The sequence below is a fragment of the Danio aesculapii genome, chromosome 10 (genome assembly GCF_903798145.1).
Source record: "Danio aesculapii chromosome 10, fDanAes4.1, whole genome shotgun sequence".
NCBI classification, from domain to species: Eukaryota; Metazoa; Chordata; class Actinopteri; order Cypriniformes; family Danionidae; genus Danio; species Danio aesculapii.
In genome coordinates, this window is record NC_079444.1 from 35,891,048 (window position 1) to 35,913,981 (window position 22,934).

Genomic DNA, 22,934 nt, shown 5'->3' on the forward strand with positions numbered 1-22,934 from the left:
ATTTATAGTAATGTCATTACAAGCTAGTCCAATGATTTGGCCATAGTCACAAAAATAACTATGAAGTACATTAGATCGACAAAAAGAGATCCTGTTGACCAAAGCTACAAGTACAGAAAACAGAGTCAGAGACACAATCCACATCATTCCAATGATCAGAAACATTGCTGGTTTGGTTATAATGGCATGATACCGTAGAGGAAAACATATAGCAACCAGTCTGTCATAAGCCAAAGCAAGTAGCGTTAAAGACTGCATATTCATGAAATGATACACAGAAAACATATTAGCCATGCATGCTTCATATGCAATGTCCTGGTGGTCAAATAGAAACATTTCTATGATTTTGGGTATCAAAGCTGAACTTCCACAAAGATCAGAAAGTGCCAGATGAAAAACAATAATGTATTTGGCTGTGTGTAGTTTGTGAGCCAAATAAATTGTAGACATGATGAATGAATTTCCCAGAACAGTCACAACATACACTAAAAACAAGAACATGTAATAGTATTTTGCATGTGGCATATTAGAAAAATCACTGATATAAAATGTTGCTGGACGAACATTAGTCACATTTGTCGAAGAGTCTGACTGCATGGAGCTCATGACACCTGATATTAGTGTCACCTGAATGAAGAACTGTTATAGAAGTGCACTCAGTAAAGCAATATATGAAATAATAATTAAACTTTCAGTCACAGTGAATAAAGAGTCAACTGTTTTTGACATTAATATAACACTAATTGTAATGATTTACAGTTGGTTTCTAATCGTACAGGTTTTACAGAATTATTGGAAAAAAGCAGAGAAAATGATTCATACCGTACCTTCCCCAAAGCTGACGCAAGGAAATTACCAGCCATCAAATATATTTGTATTCTTTTATTCTCCTGAGCCAGGGACATTAGTTCATTGGTTAACCCTTTTCCCTATGGAGGTGAAGAAGGGTGGGGCATTTAAATGCATATGAAATTGCTAAATTTACTGTATCTAAATCTACAGAGCCCTGTTAAAGAGATAGTTCACCCCAAAAATATTGTCATCATTTACTAACCCCACTTTTTCCAAGTTTTTCTATATTTTGAGGACTGTTGGTAACCAGAAGCCATTGACCTTTATTCTACTACGGCTGTCAATGGCTTCAAAATGGTTTCCAGCATTCTTCAAAATGTCAATGAAACCAAAAGTTAAATTCATCAAAAAAAAAAAGAAGGTTAAAATACCCAATCAGCAGTACTCTGTTAATCAACATCCTAAACACGGTCCACATTGTTGAGAGTGGCATTAAATAAATATGTAGATATGTGGTGCATTATTTCCTCTCAATAATTTTAAGGCACCTTTAGGGGGCAGTTGTGGCACTTGACTCCTAAATTACTCCCCTGGTAATGAAAGCAATTGGATGGGCCAAACGTGGATGGACCAATTTTGAGTATGGGTAACTACTTTACATCATTGGCAGTTCAAAGACATGAACAATTTTGATTTAGGAGGCAGGTTCAAACTAACTAAACACACAATTTTATTTTGGCCTGATTTTGTTTAAAATGATGTCAAACCAAGTTGGTTTGTTTATATAAGAGTCTTGAGTTTCTTCTGTCCATAAAGATATGGTATGGCTCTAGCATGCAGGCCAGAATTTTGAAATTGCATAAAGCATTTTTGTAAATTTAAATCACTGTAGTATATCAAATGAGCTTGTCTTTTTTTAAGGCAAAGATATGCAATACCTACAAATTGGCCAGTCATGCACATTTTTCTAACCCACAACTAAAGATATTAAGTAAAATTACACACTTGACCTTTACTATGGGATGTTGTTTTCAACTGTTACAAAGGTAAGATATCTAAAAGCTCAATGTTTTTTTTTTTTTTTTTAAATATGGATTAATAAATAGGAGCACTTCAAAATGAAAGTCTTACTAATCCACATTTAATTTATGATAAAGAACTATTGCACTTCATAATAGAGAATGATACCCTAATTAGTCTAAGCATCAAGGAAAATTTGATGTAAACAAACAAAAAAAAACAGCACCTGAAACTGTTTTATTAATGCTGTTTAATTTAAGTAAAACTTGATTTGTTTCCAAGATAAAAGTTTAATTCGTATTTTTAGAAGTCTTCATAGACATCATGAAGTCATCTGTCGTGGGAATAAGTATTGGAGGAAAGGCAGAGGTCAAAGGGAGATTAAAAGAATAATTCACGCAAAAACGAAAATGTGCTTAGCGTTTAATGTCCCTTAAATGATTCCAAACCTTTATGAGTTCCTTTCTTACGTTGAACACAAAAGATGTTGTTTAAAAGAAAGATGAAAACCTGTAACCATTAATTTCCATAGTAGGAAAATTAAATCTTATGGAAGTCATTGTTGCAGGTTTCCAGCTTTCTTCAAAATGTCTTGAGTTGAGACAGTAAAGGCAGAGTAAATGATGCCAGAATTTTCAGTTTTGGATGAACAATGTCTTTAATGATCTTTATGTGGTTATAATAGATGATAGAGCATATGTAAATGTATTGGGTAAGTAAAAAACAGCTACTAATATTACAAGAGCAGTGCATGTCTTTGTTGCTCTTTGACGTTTTTTTTGAGTTGTGATTCTGAAAAGTGTCACAGCTGTGCACTCATGTAATGGTAATGAAAATAAAGTACTTGGAACCCAAGAGTGATTGCAGGAATCGACCAGGCTATCACAAAGCTTAAAAAGTTCTTGTTACAGGCAGAGTGATATATTTGCCTAAATGTAAAAATAACATTGCAGAAAGAAAGTCTGCACATGAAAATGGCTCAGATGGTTGTGAGCAACAGTGCTAGAATTTACAAAGCACCAATTATAGCAAGCATTGACCTGTTACAATCATATGATACTGTATTTCAGTGGTAATTGAGATTGCTACTAATCTGTTTTAATTACAACTTGGGCAATTAAATCAGCTTTTGTAATGACTTTTTCATTTGGAAAGCTTATTTATACTTTATTTAGTCACACTCCGCATTGTGCTTTCTTCTATACTATATATTTGCAAGTCAATGTTTATGATGCGACTACATTAATGTAGTAAAGCTATTCTGCATTCTGAAGCAATTTACTAGAGATTATACAACGGGGTTGTTAATGGCTGCATGGCTGATGGACATTAAAGAGCAATTATTTTTCGATTAACAAATGGCGTGTACCACATCACAGTTCCATAAAACTACGCAACTGAATTAAAGTTGTTATTTTTACAAACTGCAAAAGTAAAAAAAATAAATCTAAATGCAGCAAAAGGCTTTATAGAACATGTAAAAAATAAATTAAGTAAAATTGTATTTACGGTAGTGAATTGCATTGAGATGTTGATCTCTGCTCTCGACTTTTGATGGTGAAAATTCAACTCTGCAGTTTAACAAAGTGACTTTTATTCACATTTTAGTAGTTTGAGCCAAGATATTGTTTAAGCAATTATAAATAGGAAACTAACTTTGTAAAATAACAGAAAATGTACTGTCAGCTTATTGCCAGGTTTTTGCACCATAATATAAAACACCAACCCAGACTATATATCTCTTTAAACTATTAAAAATGTTCATAAAAGTCACTTTTTTAAACTTTTCAAGGTTAAAAGTTATTGGAAGGAAGAAAAACAAATAAAGACAAAAACATGAAGCACAAAATACAGAAAAACTGTCCATGTACAGATATTTACAGCATATAATGGTCTTACAAAATTATTGTGCGATACCTGTTGTCTTTTTTATAAAACCTATGATATTCAGTTGTATTTAAAAATGCAAAACATTAAAGCATACTGTATTCAAAACATGAAAAACAACAGCAGTGTATATATTAATGGCATTAAAATCAGGGTCAACATTTACTTAAGAAATGGGAATATGATTCTCCGTTTAAGAAGCTTTTTTACAGACACCATGAACTCCTCTGTTTTGAATGTGTAGATGATAGGGTTAAGCATTGGAGGAAGGGCAGAGGTCAGAGAGAGATTAATGATCCTTGTGTTGGTGTTTATAATGGATGCCAGAGAATATGTAATAGTGATGGGAAGGTAAAAAACAGCTACTAATATTAAATGAGCAGTGCATGTCTTTGTGGCTCTTTGACGGTCTTGTGGAGTTGTGATTCTGAACAGTGTCACAGCTATGCAAGTATATGAAAAGATGATAAAAAATACTGGGAACCCGAGAATCACTATCGGGTACAAACTGCCTATCACAGAACTTGGAAAATTATTGCTACAGGCAGAGCGATATATGGGCCCATGATCACAGTAGAAACTGTTCACAGTGACAATTACTTTGCAGAAAGAAAGTCTGCTTATAAAAATAGTTGCAGCCATTACCATAAGCAATGTTAGTGCCCATGTCAGTCCAATTATAACAAGCATCGATCTAAAGGTCACAATCATATGATACCTCAGTGGTAAGCAAATAGCTACTAATCTGTCAAAAGACAGAACAGCTAGTGTTAGTGACTGTGTTGAAATTGATACAAAGACAGAAAACATATTATACAAACACAATCCATATGGGATCAACTGATTTCTAAACAAAAACGTGTCCAGTAGCTGAGGGATTACAGCTGTACTCTCACAAATGTCTGACAGGGATAAATTAAAGACAGCAATGTATTTAGCAGTGTGAAGATTACGGTCTATAATGATGACAAGCATGAGACAGGAATTTCCAAGGAAAGAAATAATGTAAACAAAAAACAAGAATATGTAATAGTATCTTATGTGGGGTATACCAGAAAAACCACTGATGTAGAAGTAAGATGGAATGGAAATATTCCTGTTTTCGGCGAAATCATTCATGTTCACTCTGTGATCTTGTGGTTATCTTGTCTGGATAGAAAAGCAGTGTGTTATTCAGTGCCAGGACATTTATATATATAACAACAAATACTAGATAGATATTAAAATACCAGAAATGTTTTATGATTATTATATTTTTAGAGCAATTATACAATACTACAAATTATTTATAAAACATTACATTCAGTTAAAAAAAATCAAAAGATTTTTCTGAAAAACAAGGCATCAAGATTAATTGGATATTGTGTCTTGTTTTAAGAATTTAGAAATATTTGGGTAACACTTTATTTTGATGGTCCATTTGAGTATCAGTAGACTGTTTGCCTAATATCTGTTGATACTGCTCCTTCAACAGACATTTAACTGACTATAAGAAACTTTGCAAGTACATGTCAACTCGCTTACCTAACAGTCTACTTATAATCTAATGAGAATTAGTTGCAATGTAACTTAAATTCAACGAATAGACCATCTAAATAAAGTGTGACCAATATTTGTGATGGAAAACAAGAAATACTGAGCTAGAATGTCATTTTGCAATGTATATAATAGGAAATATTCCACGATAATAAATGCTCTAAAAATGCTAAGTTATACTTACAGAAAGATGATGAGCAGTACAATAGAGCTGTTAAATGTTTTAATCAAGCATATACAGGCAGATAACCCTGTAAAATACACATACCTGAGCTGACACATACTGAACTATATACCCTCAGACACAAATGCCAGGCTCTACAGACCTGTCAGTCGACCAATCACAGAACTCGCATGATACTAACAAGTCTACAGCGATGCTGTAATTGATTGTAAAGCCAGCCCTAGACCTACAAAAATGCATGGAAGGCAAATACAAGCAATTTTATTAGTGGTGGTAGGCCACATTTAACATGGGATTATTTAAGGTTTCATTTTTCATAAAATTTCAATTGTCATCATTTACATTTATGATTTTGTCTCTTCAAAATAATTGGATTAAATAATTGTATTAAACTAAAAAAGATTAATTTATGTGTTTTTTAATAATCCCTTACTGAAGAATCAGCAATTTCTGGGTATTGACTTTGTATGGAGAAACTAATCTCTCAGATTTCATAAAAAATATATTTGTTTTTAAAGATAAATGGAAGTCTTTTGGGTTAGATCAAATTATTAGATCAAATTGATTCATTGGTTCACTTAACTCAAATATTACTGTACTTCACAGGCATTGTAATTTGTTAAAAATGTACATAAACTCTTAATCTAATTGACTCACTCATTGACATCTGTCTGGACTGAGTTGCTGCAGATTTCTGGTTCCCAGTAAAATCAATTGTTATTTTGTGTGTCCATACAGAACTTCAATATAGACCCAGATATGTACGTTTTTAATGTTTTTTTTATTTTATTTAAGTTTTCGTTGGTTTCTGTAGTGTTGTAGTTTTGTAAGGATACTATTATTATAGGATACTTTTAGGAGTAGAGCCTATATTTAAATTGAGGATGAGCTTCAAAGCTAATGAATAATAATATTAATTAAATTAGTTAATTAATTAGTACATTTTAGTGTGCTATTTGTGAGAATTTAGGAGTTTGGTAAGAGTTGTCCATAAAGGTCTGAGAGTATACAATATACCAATTAAATTGTAATTAACATGTTTTTGTGATACAAAAAATTATTCTTAATAATGGTACGTGTTGTGATCACCAGCAATGTTTTCTTCATTCAAATGTTTGTTGAATTATCTTTATGCTCCTGTTTTTGACCATGCCTTTAAAAACCTGCATTTGGTACCGCACATCTGTTGTCAGTGTCCGCTTCATAACAGTACATTTAATTGTTGACAATGTAATTATATTCTTGCGTACATATGATCCTGTATTCTGCCATAGTTGTTTTGGTTGTCATATACTCACACATTCCTGTAGACTAAACATGCATTATGCATGCACATGATGAACCAAAGCATGTTTGTAGTTTATGTGCTTTATTGGGTTTTGCATGAGGAGATTTTTTTACTTTTTCAGAAGATGTGTAAACAGTGAAAACAAAAATGTTTCGATGGAGCGTTGTATCATAAATCAGAGAAAAATACTAGTCAGTGGCCATTATAGTGATTTGTAGGGCTAAAATAGTAAAATAGGCTCTGAAATTACTGTAAATCTCTAGTAACTGCTTTCAATGAAGCAGCATTTACTTCACAGAGTTGTAGTTCTCTGACAAGTTACTCATCTTGAAATCTAAGAGAATCGTTATGTGATTTGACAGCTTTGCGTCACTTCTCAGTGAACTACGGCTCTTTCTGCTTATCTGAAAGCACATGAAAAAATATAAATAAAATAATTTGTGCTCTAAACTCACCTCAGAACTTGAGTCAAGTGTTCGAAATAAAGCATTCTGCCTGATGACTACTTGGTTATCATGTTGAATTTCTAGAAGCAGTTAAATCATCTGCTCATTCTGATTTTATGTGTCTTTTCTATGCACCATATTTTCTGTTTCAGGGCCTCTGTCATTTAAGAAAGATTTACTATTGATCACATAGCCATGTTTCCCTGACAAAAAGTTCATGAAATTTGCATCTTTTCCTGAATCACAATCTTGATTTAATCTGGCCAATCTCATGAACCGATCGCAAGTGGTTGTTTACAAATTTACAAGCAGAGGAAATTGCATCTGGGTTATGTGCCCGGGTTATGCATCAGCAGCGCTACAACACATGAAGAATGTTTCCAAATTGCATTAATAGTAATTTTTCTTACCATTTAAAAAAAAATCTGTTTTATCTATTTTCTTTTTGTAAAGCTGCTTATGATAATTACATGTATGCAATATTATGCAATGACAAAGTTATACAAAGCTTGAAGAATCGGTACTCTGTATGGGCCGAGAACCATGACAAGGAATCGATATACCGTATCGGCTGCAAAATCCTGATCGGAGCATCCCTGGTAGCAATCATAATGAGTCTGAGATATTAAACAAATGCAGCAATTCTAATTCAAAGATTACGGCAAAACAATATCTTTGGAAAGACCATTTCTTAATGACACAAACATTTTTAACATGCTTCATTATTAAGACATTACTCAAATGTGATGACACTCAAGAAAAAATTCAGATACGAAGATAAGTTCTAAACATTATGTAATATGCTATGCTACTACAATGTCACTGCAAAGTACAAAAGCAAAAATTAATATATTTGTCACTATGCATGCTGGGACAATTGATGACTTTTGTATTCATTCTGTCGTGAAGCTTTTTCTTGATGGTCACCATTGATGAATTTCATGATTTTTGATATGTGTGCAAAAAAACCTGCACTTTATACAAATTATGCACATCACCTAATTGCCTCAAAAGTGATTATTGATACCTGTCGACTTAGAAAAAAACAGCCAACCTGATCTTATTTGACCTTGGATTCCTGATCTCTTGGAAATTAGCACTGCGAATGTGTGTTATAAAAGATTTAAAGTTTGCAACTTGGTGAACTTTATTTTATTCATCCATTGTTGTTTGTCCATAAACTACCACAGTGTTATTTGGGGAAATCTGTTTATTTCCAGGACGGGAATATGTTTCTTCTTTTAAAAAGTCTTTTTACAGCCACCATAAACTCCTCTGTCATGAATGTGTAGATGATAGGGTTAAGCATTGGAGGAAGAGCAGAGGTTAGAGAGAGATTAATGATCCTTGTATTAGTGTCAATAAAAGACCAAAATGCATATGTCAAAGTGATAGGAACATAAAACACAGCCACTAATATTAAATGAGCAGTGCATGTCTTTGTGGCTCTTTGACGGTCTTGTAGGGTTGTTATTCTGAACAGTGTCACAGCTATGCAAGTATATGAAAAGATGATAAAAAAAGCTGGGAACCCGAGAATGATTGCAGGAAACAAACCAGCTATCACAGAGCTTGGGAAATTATTGTTACAGGCAGAGCGATATATGGGCCCATGATCACAGTAGAAACTGTTAACAGTGACAATTACTTTGCAGAAAGAAAGTCTGCTCATGAAAATGGCTCCGATGATCGTTAGTAACAGTGCTAGAGTCCATGATGCACCAATTATAATAAGCATTAACCTATGGGTTACAATCATATGATATCTTAGTGGTAAAGAAATCGCTACTAATCTGTCAAAAGACAAAACAGTTAGAGTTAACGACTGCATTGCAAGAAATAACAAAACAGAGAACATGCTGGACATACACAATCCATATGGGATCAGCTGATTACCAAACATAAAAGTGTCCAGTAGCTGAGGGATTACAGCTGTACTCTCACAAATGTCTGTCAGTGATAAATTAAATACTGCAATATATTTAGGGGTGTGAAGGTTTCGGTCCATAATGATAACAGACATGAGGCAAGAATTTCCAAGCACAGTAATAATGTAGATGAAAAAGAGAAATATGTAATAGTATCGTATGTGAGGTATACCAGAAAAACCACTGATATAAAAATAAGATGGAATGGAAACATTCCCATTTCCAGTGAAATCTTGATTCATGGTCAGTTTGCTCGCTGCTCCAGCATTCACGCTATCTGGTTAGAAAAGCACAAGTTTAGTTATATTAAATGTTACAAGGACATATTCAACTTTCTTTTTTTTTTTTTTTTTTTTTTTTTTTTTTTTATTGGTGTTTAACAAGACAATACATCACTGTATACAATGCAACATAGGAAAAATTACAGTTTGTCTTATTTTTCTTATTTTCCCCACTATCCCCTCAAAATAAAATAAATTTAATTTATGAATTATAAACAAACATATCCTCTAAAGGAAAGTAAACATAATGATAATAAATTAAAAATAAAGGAAATTCTTTTTAAAAAAAATATTAATAATAAATGAGCAAGTATACGATAAGAGCAAAAAAATAAAAACTAATAAATGAATAAATAAAAAAAAAAAAAAATTTGAATAAATAAAATAAAAATAAATAAGATCGGAAAAAAAGTTCACATTAAGGAGTCAATATTTTCTCTTTCCAATTATTTACTGTGTATTAGATCTGATATCAACTGAGCAGGGTAAGCCTTTGATATAGTCTAAAACAGGGTTCCAGGTCTTGTAAAAAGATTTGAGAGATCCTGCGAGTAAACATCTTAATTTCTCAAGTTTTATGCAACTAAAGATTTCTCGGATCCACATGTCATGTGATGGAGGAATCACCTGTTTCCATTTGAGAAGAATGGCTCGTCTAGCTAAAAGAGTGGAAAAAGCAATAACTTGGCGAGATGCAACAGTCAAGTCAGCTCTCTCTGAAATACCAAAAAGAGCTGTCAAGGGGTTAGGGTCTAGATTTGTGTTAATAGATTTATTCAGTGTGTCAAAAATACTGGACCAGAAATTTTTCAATTGGGGGCAACTCCAGAACATATGAAGATGATTGGCAGGAGACTGCTTACAACGATGACAGGCATCACTTCTATCAGGGAAAAATTTGGCTAATTTGGCATTGGTTAAATGAGCTCTATGGAGCACTTTACACTGCATTAGGCCATGTCTGGCGCATATAGAAGAGGAGTGGACCCTCTTTAAAATATCCTCCCATTGTTCTTCTGTAATATCAACACCAAGGTCATTTTCCCAAGATTCTTTGAGAGAAGCTATAGGATTTTCATTTAGTGTACTTATTAAATTATAAATTGCTGATATTAAATGTTTCTGACCCGTATCTAAACTGAAAAAATAGTCAAGATGGTGTTCAGGAGGGCGGTTAGGAAAGTGGGGAAACAATTTCTTAACAAAGTGTCTGACCTGAAAGAAACGAAACAAATGACTGTTGGGGAGATTGTATTTAGTGGATAGAGATGAAAAAGGTGCGAATACCCCATCTTCATATAAATCCTTAACCTCAACGAGTCCATTAGCTGCCCAAATGCGAAAAGTGTTATCAAAACAAGATGGTGAGAAAAATTTATTGTTCAAGATAGGTGTATGGATAGATGTTTTATGCAAGCCGTAATGCTTTCTGAATTGAACCCAAATTTTAATTGTGTTAATGACAACCAAGTTAGAGGAGATTGCATTGATAATTAATGGAAGCTGGGAGCTAATAACTGAGTGCAGAGTGCCTTTTGTTGACACTATCTCTGAGTGAACCCAGGGGGCACAGTTTTCAGTTTGAGGAGGATTCTTCCAGTAGAGAATCTTATTAATATTACAAGCCCAGTAATATTGTTGGAAGTTAGGAAGCGCAAGTCCTCCTTTGGATTTAGGAAGTTGGAGAACTGATTTCTTGAGGCGTGCAGGCTTGTTAACCCAGATAAATGAACGTAAAATACCATCCAAATTAGTAAAAAAAGATTTCTTAATGAAAATTGGAACATGTTGAAAAAGATAAAGAAATTTAGGTAAAATAACCATTTTTACTAAATTAATACGGCCTACAAGGGATAGAGGAAGTGACGACCATTTAGAAAAGTGTGATTTGATTTTATCAACCACTGGTTGAAAATTATTAATAAATAAGTTATTGAATGAGTTGGTAAAGAAAATGCCAAGGTATTTGAACCCACTTGTAGCTATTCTAAAAGGAAAAAGTGAATATGAGATCTTACTCGCTTCAGAGTTGACAAAAAATAGTTCACTTTTCTGTAAATTTACTTTATAACCTGAGAGATGACTGAATTTATTTAGAATGTCCAAAATCATTGGTAGGGAGGTGACTGGATTAGAAATGTAGAGTAACAGATCGTCAGCATAGAGTGAAAGTTTATGGACTAAGCCGTATCGTGATATTCCCTCAAAACCATTATGGCTACGGAGCCATATAGCTAGAGGCTCTATAGCAAGGTTAAAAAGTAAGGGAGAAAGGGGACAGCCCTGTCGTGTCCCACGTTGAAGGAAGAAAAGGGGTGAATTCAAGCCATTAGTGTAAACTGACGCAACTGGTGATGAATAAAGTAACTTAATCCAAGAGATAAAATTAGCATCAAACCCAAACTTCTCTAGAATAAAATATAAATAGGTCCATTCCACTCTGTCAAATGCCTTCTCAGCATCTAATGACAAAATTATTTCTGGTGAATTAGAAGGAGGTGAAAAGAGGATATTAAGAAGTCTCCTAGTATTAAAGAATGAGTGTCTCATTGGTATAAAGCCTGTCTGATCTAGACATATTAAAGATGGTAGTATAGATTGGAGACGACATGATAACACTTTAGCCAAAATTTTAAAGTCGACATTGAGCAGTGACACTGGCCTATAACTGCTACAGTTGGTGGGGTCTTTATCTTTTTTAAGAAGCAATGAAATTGAAGCTTCGCATAAAGTGGGTGGGAGGTGGCCTTCTTTAAATGCATCATTATATAGTCTTGCTAAGATTGGGGTTAGTGAGGAGGCAAATGACTTATAAAACTCGGTTGTGAAACCGTCCGGACCTGGTGATTTACCAGATTGCATAGATTTAATTGCATCTTGTATCTCTACCTCAGAGATAGGACTACCTAAATTAATAGCAAGAGTTTCATCAATTTTTGGAAAAGTTAAAGCATTGAGGGAATCCCAGCTTGTAAAGTTTGAGGAATTTTCTGACATATATAATGTTTTATAGTAATCTAAAAATACAGAGTTAATCCCTTTTTGATCTGATATCAATTCACCTGTTGGTGCTTTGACTTTTGAAATCCACCTTGAGGCATACACCGTACGTGCTTGGTGAGCCAAAAGCTTACCGGCTTTGTCCCCATGTTCAAAGAAATGTTGCTTGCTTTGTCTAAGTTGTCTTGCTATTGTATTTGTCAGTAGTAGATTATGTTCTGTATGTAGCTGTACTCTTTTATTATAAAGGGAAGGAGAGGGGGAAGAGGCATATAATATATCTAATTTGTGCAGATCATCTGTGATTGAAGACAATCTGAAAGTTTCGGTTTTCTTCAAGTGAGATATAAAAGAAATAATCTGCCCCCGCATAAAGGCTTTAAAAGCTTCCCAAAGAGTTAGACTATTGATATCTGGGGTCTGATTAAGTTCAAAATACAAATTAATTTTTGAAGCTAGAAAGTTTTTAAAATTGTCATCTGATAATCTAGAAGAGTCCAATCTCCAGATTGGGGATGTAAATCTGTTAGGGACTAAAACTACATCTATGGATACAGGGGAATGATCGGAAATTACTATTGTGTGATAGGTACATGCCTTGACACAGTTCAACAATTTGTTATCGAGAAGAAAGAAATCAATCCTTGAAAATGTATGATGCACATGTGAGAAAAAAGAGTAGACCTTATCCTGAGGATGTTTGTGTCTCCAAGGGTCAGAGATACCCAGCTGAGAAGTATAGTCTGACACTATCTTTGCCGACTTGGATAAAACTGATTGCTTAGAAGAAGATCTATCCAACACAATATCTTGAACCAGGTTGAAATCCCCCCCAATAAGTATATGGTGGTCAGCCACATTTGGAAGAATAGAAAAAAAATTAACAAAAAAGTTGTCATCATCCCAATTGGGAGCATAAACTGAGGCCAGAATGACTGGGACATTATTTAGCTTGCCTTGGACTACTACAAAACGGCCATTTGGATCAGAAATTATATGGGACTCTTCAAACATGACCTTTCTATGCATTATAATAGCTGCCCCACGAGCTCTTTGAGAAAATTTGGAATGGTAAAAATTACCCATCCAAGGTCTCTTGATTCGTATCAAATCGGAAGATTTTAGATGTGTTTCTTGTAGAAACATAATATCCGCCTTTAGATGTTTTAAATGTAATAAAACCTTGCCAGCCTTGATCCTGTTATTAATTCCTTTGACATTCCAGGAGATTAGACGCATCTCATTGCCATTCACTGTGGTTATGCTAGCCATTTCCTAAAATACTGATTTTGACAGACTCCAAGTTGATAATCCAAACTGAAGAAAGGAAAATAGAGGGCCTAAAAAAGTTAGCAAAGAAAACCAGAAAAAAACAAGAAAGCAAAATAAATAAATAAATAAATGAAATAAATATAAGATACTCCCCATAGAAAAACCCTAACTGAGCATTCAGGCTCCACATCAATAACCACTTCTACCTTTCTAGGTTAGGTACTCCCGCTTTTTCAAAAAATTTAAAATCACAAAAATTAGTAGGCTATGTTACAGAACAGAACAGAATAATCTGAAACCTGACTTTCAAAATGTCAAATGGTTAGAAAAAAATACAAAAAAACATCTAAATATCTTTAGAAACTTCTAAAAGACAAAAGAAACAAATAACAATAGAATACCATGTATTACCTATCAGTTGTATAATAGCAATAACCATATATTGATAGATGACCAAATAAGGCACCTAAACAGACCTCTAATATTTCTTACTATAGTAACCAATACAGTGAACAAACCCTGATGCACATAACATAAATAAACAATGCTGTGACCATTCCGATTAAAAAAAAACACAAAGTCAGAGTATAATTGAAATAAACAGAATTAAAATTATACTACTGTAATAACAGGGATTAAAAAAAAAAACATTGTGAGTTCGTCCTCTTGATAATGTAAATGCTTAAATTGTTCGTCGCAAAAAAAAAAAAAAAGGTTCAGTTTCCCAGTTTTATCAGAAATGTTAGAAAGGAACTAAAATAAAACAAATAATGATAATGACAATAAATGGTCAGCATAACTAAACATCGTATGTGCAACACTTAACATCTGTATTGTACCTGATCATAGCGTTCTTTGAAAACAGCGCGTTTGAGAGTGCACGCAGCCGACTGTGCGTCAGGTATTTTGACTTACAACTACCTCAAGGAGGACAGGCAGACCGGATAGAACGCAAATACTCCTCAGTTTCAGACACAGATGTAAACGATCTTCGACTCCCGTCTTTGGCTCTAATGGACAGTCTCGCAGGAAAAAGCAAAGCTGGTCTGAGCCCCAAATTGTACAACTCCTCCATCACCCGTCGGTATTTAGAGCGTTGTGCCATCACCTCAGGCGCATAGTCCTCGTATATGGCAATTGGGTGGCCTTGGTACATCAGTTTCCCTCTTTTAGCTCTCGCTTCACGGATTATCATTTCCTTTTGTTGATATCGGTGTAACCGAATGATGACAGCGCGTGGCTTTTCACCGGCCGCAGGTTTGTTGACGAGAGCCCTGTGGGCTCGGTCAATCTCCGGTGGAGAAGAAAGAACATCCTTTCCCATAGTATCGAATAGAAGTTGTGAAAAGAAGGCAGAGGGTCGTGGTCCCTCCATCGATTCTGGTAGGCCGATTATGCGGATGTTATTTCGGCGGCTCCGTGATTCAAGATCAGTGACTTTCGCGAGCAGCTTAGCGTTACTGTCAGATAGGGCGGCGCAGGTCGCTTCCAGCGTTAACATGCGCTCGTCAACAGCGTTAGCATTAGATTCAAGAGAAGCAATCTTAGAAGAATGTTCTGCTACCGCAACTTGAACACAGTCGATTTTAGACTCGAGTGAGGATATGGTTGACTTAAATTCGGCTGATAAGGCCTGGCGGTGTTCCTCCAACAGCTTCGCAATCTCCGCCATTTTGAGCTCGCTGGAGACGTTGTCAGCAAAGTCCGTTTTGGTGTCCTTTTTAGTTTGTTTACTCGATTTTGAGGTCATGTTGATATTGGAATATAAACTACGTCGTTGTGGTAAGGTTTACAGACGATTTTATGTACAAAGTGGCTACAAAATCACAGAAATAGCGGGAGATGCACGTAGACACGTCTACTCCATCTGCCGTCCGACGTCCATCCCCCATATTCAACTTTCTGATCATTTTCATATTATGAAAAAAGTCTTGTACTAAAAAAGCCTAACATTTAATATGTTCTATATTGTAAAACATACTCTTACATGCATGCACAAAAACTGAATGCTTCTTAGTTATATTGAAATCACATTTTCATGTAATGAATTCTATATTCTCCAAATGCATTGTGTATCACTCACACACATTACCAAAAACAAATCTCTGTTACATTAAACTCACATTTTTCATATAATATGCAAGATTGGAAGAGAATGTTTAGGTGTGATATACAAAAAGAAAGGAGAGGAACAGCAAAAAAAAGTACTAGGAAGATTTGCTCTTGTTTATAGGCAGATGGTCATGTAAAAAGACTGTGACCTATGACATTCTGAGTTATATATACCACTGTATGTGATTAAAAAAAAATACCTCTCCATGCCTCTCCGGATTTTTCAGCTGACCAATCGTGACACTGGCAACATATTCTGCTATATCAACTGCTAATTCTTAAAGAGAAACCGGTCCTGTTACTTCATCATGTCTAATAATATTATCAATAAAATTAGCTCTTTACTATATACGGTGTAAACCCAAATCTGTTCTACAAGCATTTGGTTTCTTCGGTCCTCATTGAGTGTCAAGACAGTGCTTTTACAATACTGAGGCATTAGGACCCACACGGACCACAATGTAAGCACTCCTTGCTGGCCTTACTTACACCAGGTTTTCTTTTGCAACCCAATGTTTTAATCTTGGGTTTTAGGCAACATGAAAGGCAGCTTGACTTTATTCACTCTTTGTTGCCATGCATGGTGTTTTGGAGCAGCTGAGATGTGTTGAGCTACCTTCATAGTACCTCAAACCCAGAATTAGTGCAAACTATACTCTCCAGCTATCCCGCTAATCTGACTTCACGATACAGGCCCCAGGCTTAAACTTGTTGGGCTTCAGTGGTCAACCAGGCTATCAGGTGAAATTGCTATGGCATTTTACTAATTGAACACTTGATTTTTATGCAAATTGTTATTGATCGAAAACACACAAAAACAATGGCTGTTTCTAAATATGCATTCTTCATTGATCTTCCGTTCTCATGTTCTTGTGTAGCGTCATCATCAACCACCAAAATTCAGTTTCAAAACTCAAGAACGAAGGATGCGTGAAAGTTCATGTGTTCTTGGTATCAAGGATGCACCGATGCAGACTTGAGCACCGAATTCACTCTAGAAGTCCCCAAAGTCATTGCGATTGAATAAAGGAGGTGTGAAGCGCAGCATTTTACATAGATTTATCCAGAGATATAACTTGTTTATCTCAGGAGTTTCCTGAATGAGACGGTAAAAGTAAAGATTACCATGAACATTTTAATAAAGGCATAAACACATGAATGGTGTTATTTGCTGGAATTCGTAATAATTTATTTGTATTGTGCAACGTATATTTGTAAAGTTTTTGTGCAAGTTTTATATATTGAAAAGGGCAAAAAGAATACATCATTGTAGGAATGCTGTAATGTTTACATAATTTTTCGTAAAAATGCATAAAGGTCATGTGACCATCAGGAAGAATGCAGTATCTCATTTCTCACAGTATGCCTTCTGTGTTCTCGCAGTCTCTCGAGTTTGTTCTTTCAAGGTGACCTGGCAAGACTGGTCTTCACAAGAACGCAAGTCCGTTCTCGGCATTCTTTGAATTGAAAAACAGCCAATGTATTCATACTTTGCTGCATTTTACCAAAACACACAAATTTTGATCAAATTCATATGTGCTTGTTACGATTATCAGCTTGAATTGTCATAGGACTCACTAGAGGGCACTTCATCTATCCTGAACCTCTGCTATCGCCCACTGTGTGTTTCATCGAATCATTCCATGACAGCTGTTGCACATTTCATTGCAGTCTTTTGAATTTTGAATTACACATAAATTGTAATTAAATTAAACCCAACCGTCATTGGGTGATGAGCAAATCATACTAAATTGTACGAATTAGATCGTACGAATTGATACGTATTAGCCACTAAATCAAAGTTACGAATTGCCATGAGATTGTGTTGGAACTGTCCATGTCTTTTTTTTTTTTTTTTTTTTGCTTGACATAATTCATTCAAAATTACTTGTCCACACTGAGCACTCCTACCAAAGTGATGTAGATTAAGATGAAAACATAAAAGTTTTAAATATATTATTCAGATTGCAGCAATCTTTCAAGGCACATTCACAATTCAACTGTTTCCCCAATTAACAGGGAAAACATTAAATTACAAAACAAAACATGGCAACGTTTGCTCAAAGTGTGTAAATCATGTTTACAAGTTGTTTTTGAGCTGAGGAATTAATGTTTAAAGGATTTTAAGTTGATTTTCTGCCTTTTCAATATGTAGAATAAATTGTGTAAATTTTAGACTTAATTATGTGGCTGTAACTCATTAGTTATGCTGCCAAATTAATATTTATTCATAAATTTATTACAGAAATCACAACTTGGCTAAAAGCTTGCGTATTTGTAATATATTATGTCCCTGTAGTTTTAGGTTTTGATCATCTATCAAAATAGTTTATCTCTTTAGTCTTTGTGTGTGCGTACACATGTCTGTCTGTATGTGCTAAGGATGTGTAGTAATTAACAAATGTTGCATCATCTAACTCTAAGGTGTTTTTCCTAAAGGATAATTACAAATGTCTTAATTATCCTACTAATAGTTCTGTGTTTGCTCAGGGAAATCTGTGGAGAGTTTCATGTGGAACCTGAGAGATTTCTGTCTGGTGTCTCGAAGCTCATTAGTGCGAAGCAACAGTGAAAAAAAACAAGTGTTATGTGACTTATAGTGCACCCATAGAAAACATTCACAGAGGGCAGAGGTCACATTGAACTTTACATGATAACACATGTACATTGAAAACAAATATAATTTTTTGGTCTTGGTCACTGCCATGGAAAATCATTTAAAATTGCACTACTAACATGCCACAATTTCCTCAATCTGCATAGTACTCTATGCCATCTATAGGTCAAACATTATGATGGTGGCACTAAAAAGGGTTTTTAATGTTAGAGAAACATGAATTACACATGAAGAATTTATTATATGTAATCTAACAGTGTAATGGAACCTGCCATTTTCTGAATTATATATACAATTTTAATTATACAATATTTTATGAAATACATATGCACTTCACTCCACTACAACTAGCTGTACTAATATCAAAAACAAAGTGGTTCAACTTAAAAAATTTATTATCTATATATATAGATAATACAAACACACACACATTTACACACAGATTTGTGTTACAAAAAACAGTGTTTTAAAAAAAGCCAATAAAGTCATACATTTATGGCTTCATTCATTCAATCATTTATTTTCTTTTTTTCAGCTTAGGCCCTTTTTAATCTGGGGTCACCACAGCGGAATGAACCGCCAACTGACACAATATACATTTTAAAAGCGCTATAGAAATAAAGATGAATTGAATACTTACTTATCCAGCATATGTTTTACACAGCAGATGCCCTTCCAGCTGCAACCTATCACTGGGAAACACCCATACACTCCCATTTACACACATACACTACGGACAGTTTAGCTTACCCAATTCACTTGTATTGCATGTCTTTGGACTGTGGGGGAAACCCCACGCAAACTTGGGAGAACATGCAGACTCCACATAGAAACGCTAACTGACCCAGCCGAGGCTCAAACCAGCTACCTTCTTGCTGTGAGGCAATAGTGCTACCCACTGTGCCACCGTGACGCCACATTTATGGGTTTTATTTCATAATACAAATATAGTGTATGTTAAACATTCAATTCTAAATCCAAGTATTAAGAGATTTTATAAATTCTGTGTATTTTTATAGGAGGCAAATGAAATTAACAGTAACATTTTTTTTCTCCATAAACTGAAATAATAGTTTATCTAAAGACATTTTACACTTAATTATAAAAAATACACTTAATTATGTAGTGTTTAATTAATTAATTATTTAAATTGACTAAATACTGTTATATACTGCTATTATTTTAAACACACTTCTTTCAATACATGAATTAATCAAAACATGCAGGACAAATTACATACAAGTTGGGTCTGTGGTTTTATATTACGTTTTGTATTACTACATTCACAAGTAAATCAATTGTCTGTCTGTTTGTGTGTGAGTAATTACCGTCATAAACTTAGTGACTTACAGGATGGCCTTACTAATTTAGAGACATCATTGCGTGAAACACTACCTGGGCCTTCCAATAGACCATTTCAATGTGGTGATGTCGTTGACCCATGAACATTTCCTGCTTGTTGTAAAACTATTTTAATAATTGTAACAAGAGGCAATTCAATCATTACTTAATGTTAAAACAGCTATCATAACATTATTTATCAGTATGTGGATCTTTTTGGGTTCCTGGAAGCCATAGAAAATAAAAATGTAAAACAGGAAATGCGTTGAGACCATTGTTTTTGTTTACATGCCTCAAAATGGTCTATATTCTGTTTAAATAAAATATATTACATTTCTAAATAAATGTGGGATTATAAAATAGTAGTTTAATATAATATTGAGAGGTTTTTCTGTCCATGCTTTTTTCTCTGTTTACTTTGGATGAAATCCTAAGCTTATTTGATAGTGGCTGCTAGGAAACCATGACGTATCTTTCACACCATAAAATACATGTATAAAGGGCATGATTTTGGTAAATTGTTAATCAGGATGAGAGGATCATATCAGACAATTTATGAGATACCAGTTGGAATGTAAGGACCTAGGGAGGACAAAACGGTTTTGGCTATCAGCTTTTTTACTAAGAATGCATGAAACTCTTTTTGTACTTTTATTAAAACTTTACTTTAACTTACACAGTTTTCAACACTTGTGTACTACAGAGACTGTGTGCATCTTTCTGCCATATTCCTTCATTGGCAGTTTATTTTTGTGTACATATGAGTACGTTGATGGTCTGTTTGACTTAGTTTTTTCAACTTTACTGAACATGTTTTAAAATATTTATCTTCATATGTTAGGAAGTGGGTGACTGAAAATGGCAAGCGAAAATTACACAGTAAAAAATGTTGACAGTTTGATTATCACTGGATTCGATCACCTGCAAAACCAGAAGCTACTTGGATTCCTCATACTGATATCTTACGTGCTCATCCTGCTTGGAAATGGCATAAATCTGTTTATAATCTCGACTGACAGACATTTACACAAACCAATGTACATATTAATCTGTAATCTAGCTGTTGTTGACATAATGTACTCTTCGACCTGCAGCACAACCATGATCTCAGTGCTGCTGGCTGAGATTAAAATGGTTTCATACTACTCTTGTATCTCCAGGACATATTTCTATCATCTTGGTGATTTCACAGAGTGCATGGCTCTGACATTAATGGCAATAGACAGACTTATTGCCATTAGGCTTCCATTAAGATACCACAGCATTGTAACAAACTCACGAGTCCTACTGCTTATTTTTCTGACCTGGCTCGCTGGTTTCACTGTTTTAGGTTATGTGATATCAATATTGGACAATGTCCCATACTGTCAGCCAATCATCAAATATGTGTTTTGTGAGTATGCGTCCATGATCAGAGCTGCTTGTGTTAATCCTGAGCCATATTTTTTTGTACCTGCAGTGATAAGTATGTGGCCATTGTGTGGACAGTTCCCTTTTATTTTGTGCACATATGCTGTTCTGGCATATAGTGTGACTAAACTCTCCAACAATTCAAGCAAAAAGCAAATGATCAACACTTGCTTGAGTCACCTTATTGTTCTTTCCAGTTTTTATGCTCCAAAGCTTGTCTCTAGCTTACTCACTCGAATAGGAGTTGTGTTGTCTTTAACAGAGCGAAATGCAATTCTGATTACAGCCTCTTTAGTTTCCCCCTTAATAAACCCCACTGTTTATGGCACCAGGACTAAAGAAATCAGAAAACGATTAGCAAATGTATTTTTGCATAAGAAAACAGTACCAAATACTTTAAAGTAAATTTCAAAGGGTTTATCATCTTAGTTTACCTTGTTTCGATTGTTTTTGGGACACTTTTGCTTATCTTAGAAACTGTAAACCAAAGGATTGACATGCTGATTATTAATTTATTGTTTTCAGATACAATGCAGAAAATAGAGGGAATATCTGTTTTTAAATGACAGTATTGTGCCTGTTTTAAATGTTAAATGTAATGTTGAACAGAAAAACAAACAAAAAAACTACCTTTTAAACAAAATTGTTTATAAATTAATTTTATATGGAAAAGTTGAATAATAGCCATAATAAACTAAACATAGTTTGTTGTCCCTCAGTCCCGAGTGTAAATCAGTTATTATTTTTAATAAAACGTCTGTGCACAGGGATCTAAACCACTCCGGAGGATAATGAATCAGTTAAAAGACCCTTGTCTAAGGTACAAGTATTATTGCTAATTAGTTTCATTAAGCTACAACCTGCTATACAATATACATGTAAACAGTTACTCGCTACTTGGATACTCTATATAGGTCTATAAATTAATATGCACAGATATATTTATAATACATGACCTACTGGAATACTTGATTCTACTTGTTCAATCAGAATATTTAGCGTTATTTCATAATATTAAATAATGCTTATCAAAACATCATGCAAGCCACCTCAAGCTCCAAACAAGCATAATGCATAATGCTTTTGTGTTATAAACCAAAAAAATATTTACTTTGAGATAAATTTTGTCATATTAATGAAGAGATTTCTGTAATCTTGTTACCTCAGCATGTGTCTGTCAATTTGTGTTGGGTGTTTTGTGCAAATCGTCTTGGGATTTGTCTTTGGACTGTAGAGCAAGCATTGATTGGCGTGCAGATTTAAAAAATTGTTACAGCAAAATACAACACTCAGGACTGAGAAGTACACTGTGACAGTTATATACATATATTGCACCCATACACACATGTATACACTTTCAAACATGGTCCGATTGCTGGCAAATAAATATGTATACATAGATCTGTGTATTGCTATCAGTGTATTAAGCGTGTGTGTTTGTTTAATGCAAATACATTTTTATTTTATTTTATTTTTTGTCTACAAAACCAATTCAAACAATATCCCTTATCATCTTTCCATACACACTAAAATAACCACAGACACATGTTCCTTTGAACACCTTTTATTAAAAAAAAAACAAACCATACAAAGATTACATACACTCACCGGTATCCACTCCTCAGAACCAAAACAGTTCAGATTGCAACCTAGGACATTTATACAGTATTTTTCCACCATCCATTCAGAGTGGCCATTTTGGGGTGACATCAGGGTCATGACCTTATGGTCGGTGATTAAAAACCCATTGTTCTGTTGTTTATATTCGTATTGGTTGTTTGTTTGTGTTTGTGTATTTTGAGTTTTGTATCCATACTTAT

The 22,934-nt window shown here is 34.3% G+C and overlaps 4 protein-coding genes across 4 annotated transcripts in view; 1 reads left to right on the forward strand and 3 right to left on the reverse strand.

Moving 5' to 3' along the window:
• The window catches only part of LOC130235928 (olfactory receptor 1C1-like), a 1,005-nt gene extending 393 nt beyond the window's left edge, over nucleotides 1-612 (reverse strand). The window contains exon 1 of the mRNA XM_056466460.1: nucleotides 1-612. This exon is cut by the window's left edge and continues 393 nt beyond it. Within this exon, the coding sequence (XP_056322435.1) occupies nucleotides 1-606 (606 nt within the window). The 5' untranslated portion in view covers nucleotides 607-612.
• A 3,249-nt stretch (nucleotides 613-3,861) lies between these two features.
• On the reverse strand, nucleotides 3,862-4,818 carry LOC130236770 (olfactory receptor 13C2-like). Its single transcript, XM_056467526.1, has one exon. It carries the CDS (start codon nucleotides 4,816-4,818, stop codon nucleotides 3,862-3,864), a length of 957 nt encoding a protein of 318 aa, XP_056323501.1.
• A 3,545-nt stretch (nucleotides 4,819-8,363) lies between these two features.
• Nucleotides 8,364-9,323, reverse strand: or42b2 (odorant receptor, family 42, subfamily B, member 2). The gene has a single exon (XM_056467563.1). It carries the CDS (start codon nucleotides 9,321-9,323, stop codon nucleotides 8,364-8,366), a length of 960 nt encoding a protein of 319 aa, XP_056323538.1.
• An 11,239-nt stretch (nucleotides 9,324-20,562) lies between these two features.
• On the forward strand, nucleotides 20,563-21,519 carry LOC130236694 (olfactory receptor 6N1-like). The gene has a single exon (XM_056467454.1). It carries the CDS (start codon nucleotides 20,563-20,565, stop codon nucleotides 21,517-21,519), a length of 957 nt encoding a protein of 318 aa, XP_056323429.1.
• The last annotated feature ends 1,415 nt before the right edge of the window (nucleotides 21,520-22,934 follow it).

Coding starts and splice junctions, on each gene's coding strand:
- LOC130236770 (XM_056467526.1), bottom strand. CDS start 4,818: ATGAATGATTTCGCCGAAAACAGGAATATTTCCATTCCATCTTACTTC.
- or42b2 (XM_056467563.1), bottom strand. CDS start 9,323: ATGAATCAAGATTTCACTGGAAATGGGAATGTTTCCATTCCATCTTAT.
- LOC130236694 (XM_056467454.1), top strand. CDS start 20,563: ATGGCAAGCGAAAATTACACAGTAAAAAATGTTGACAGTTTGATTATC.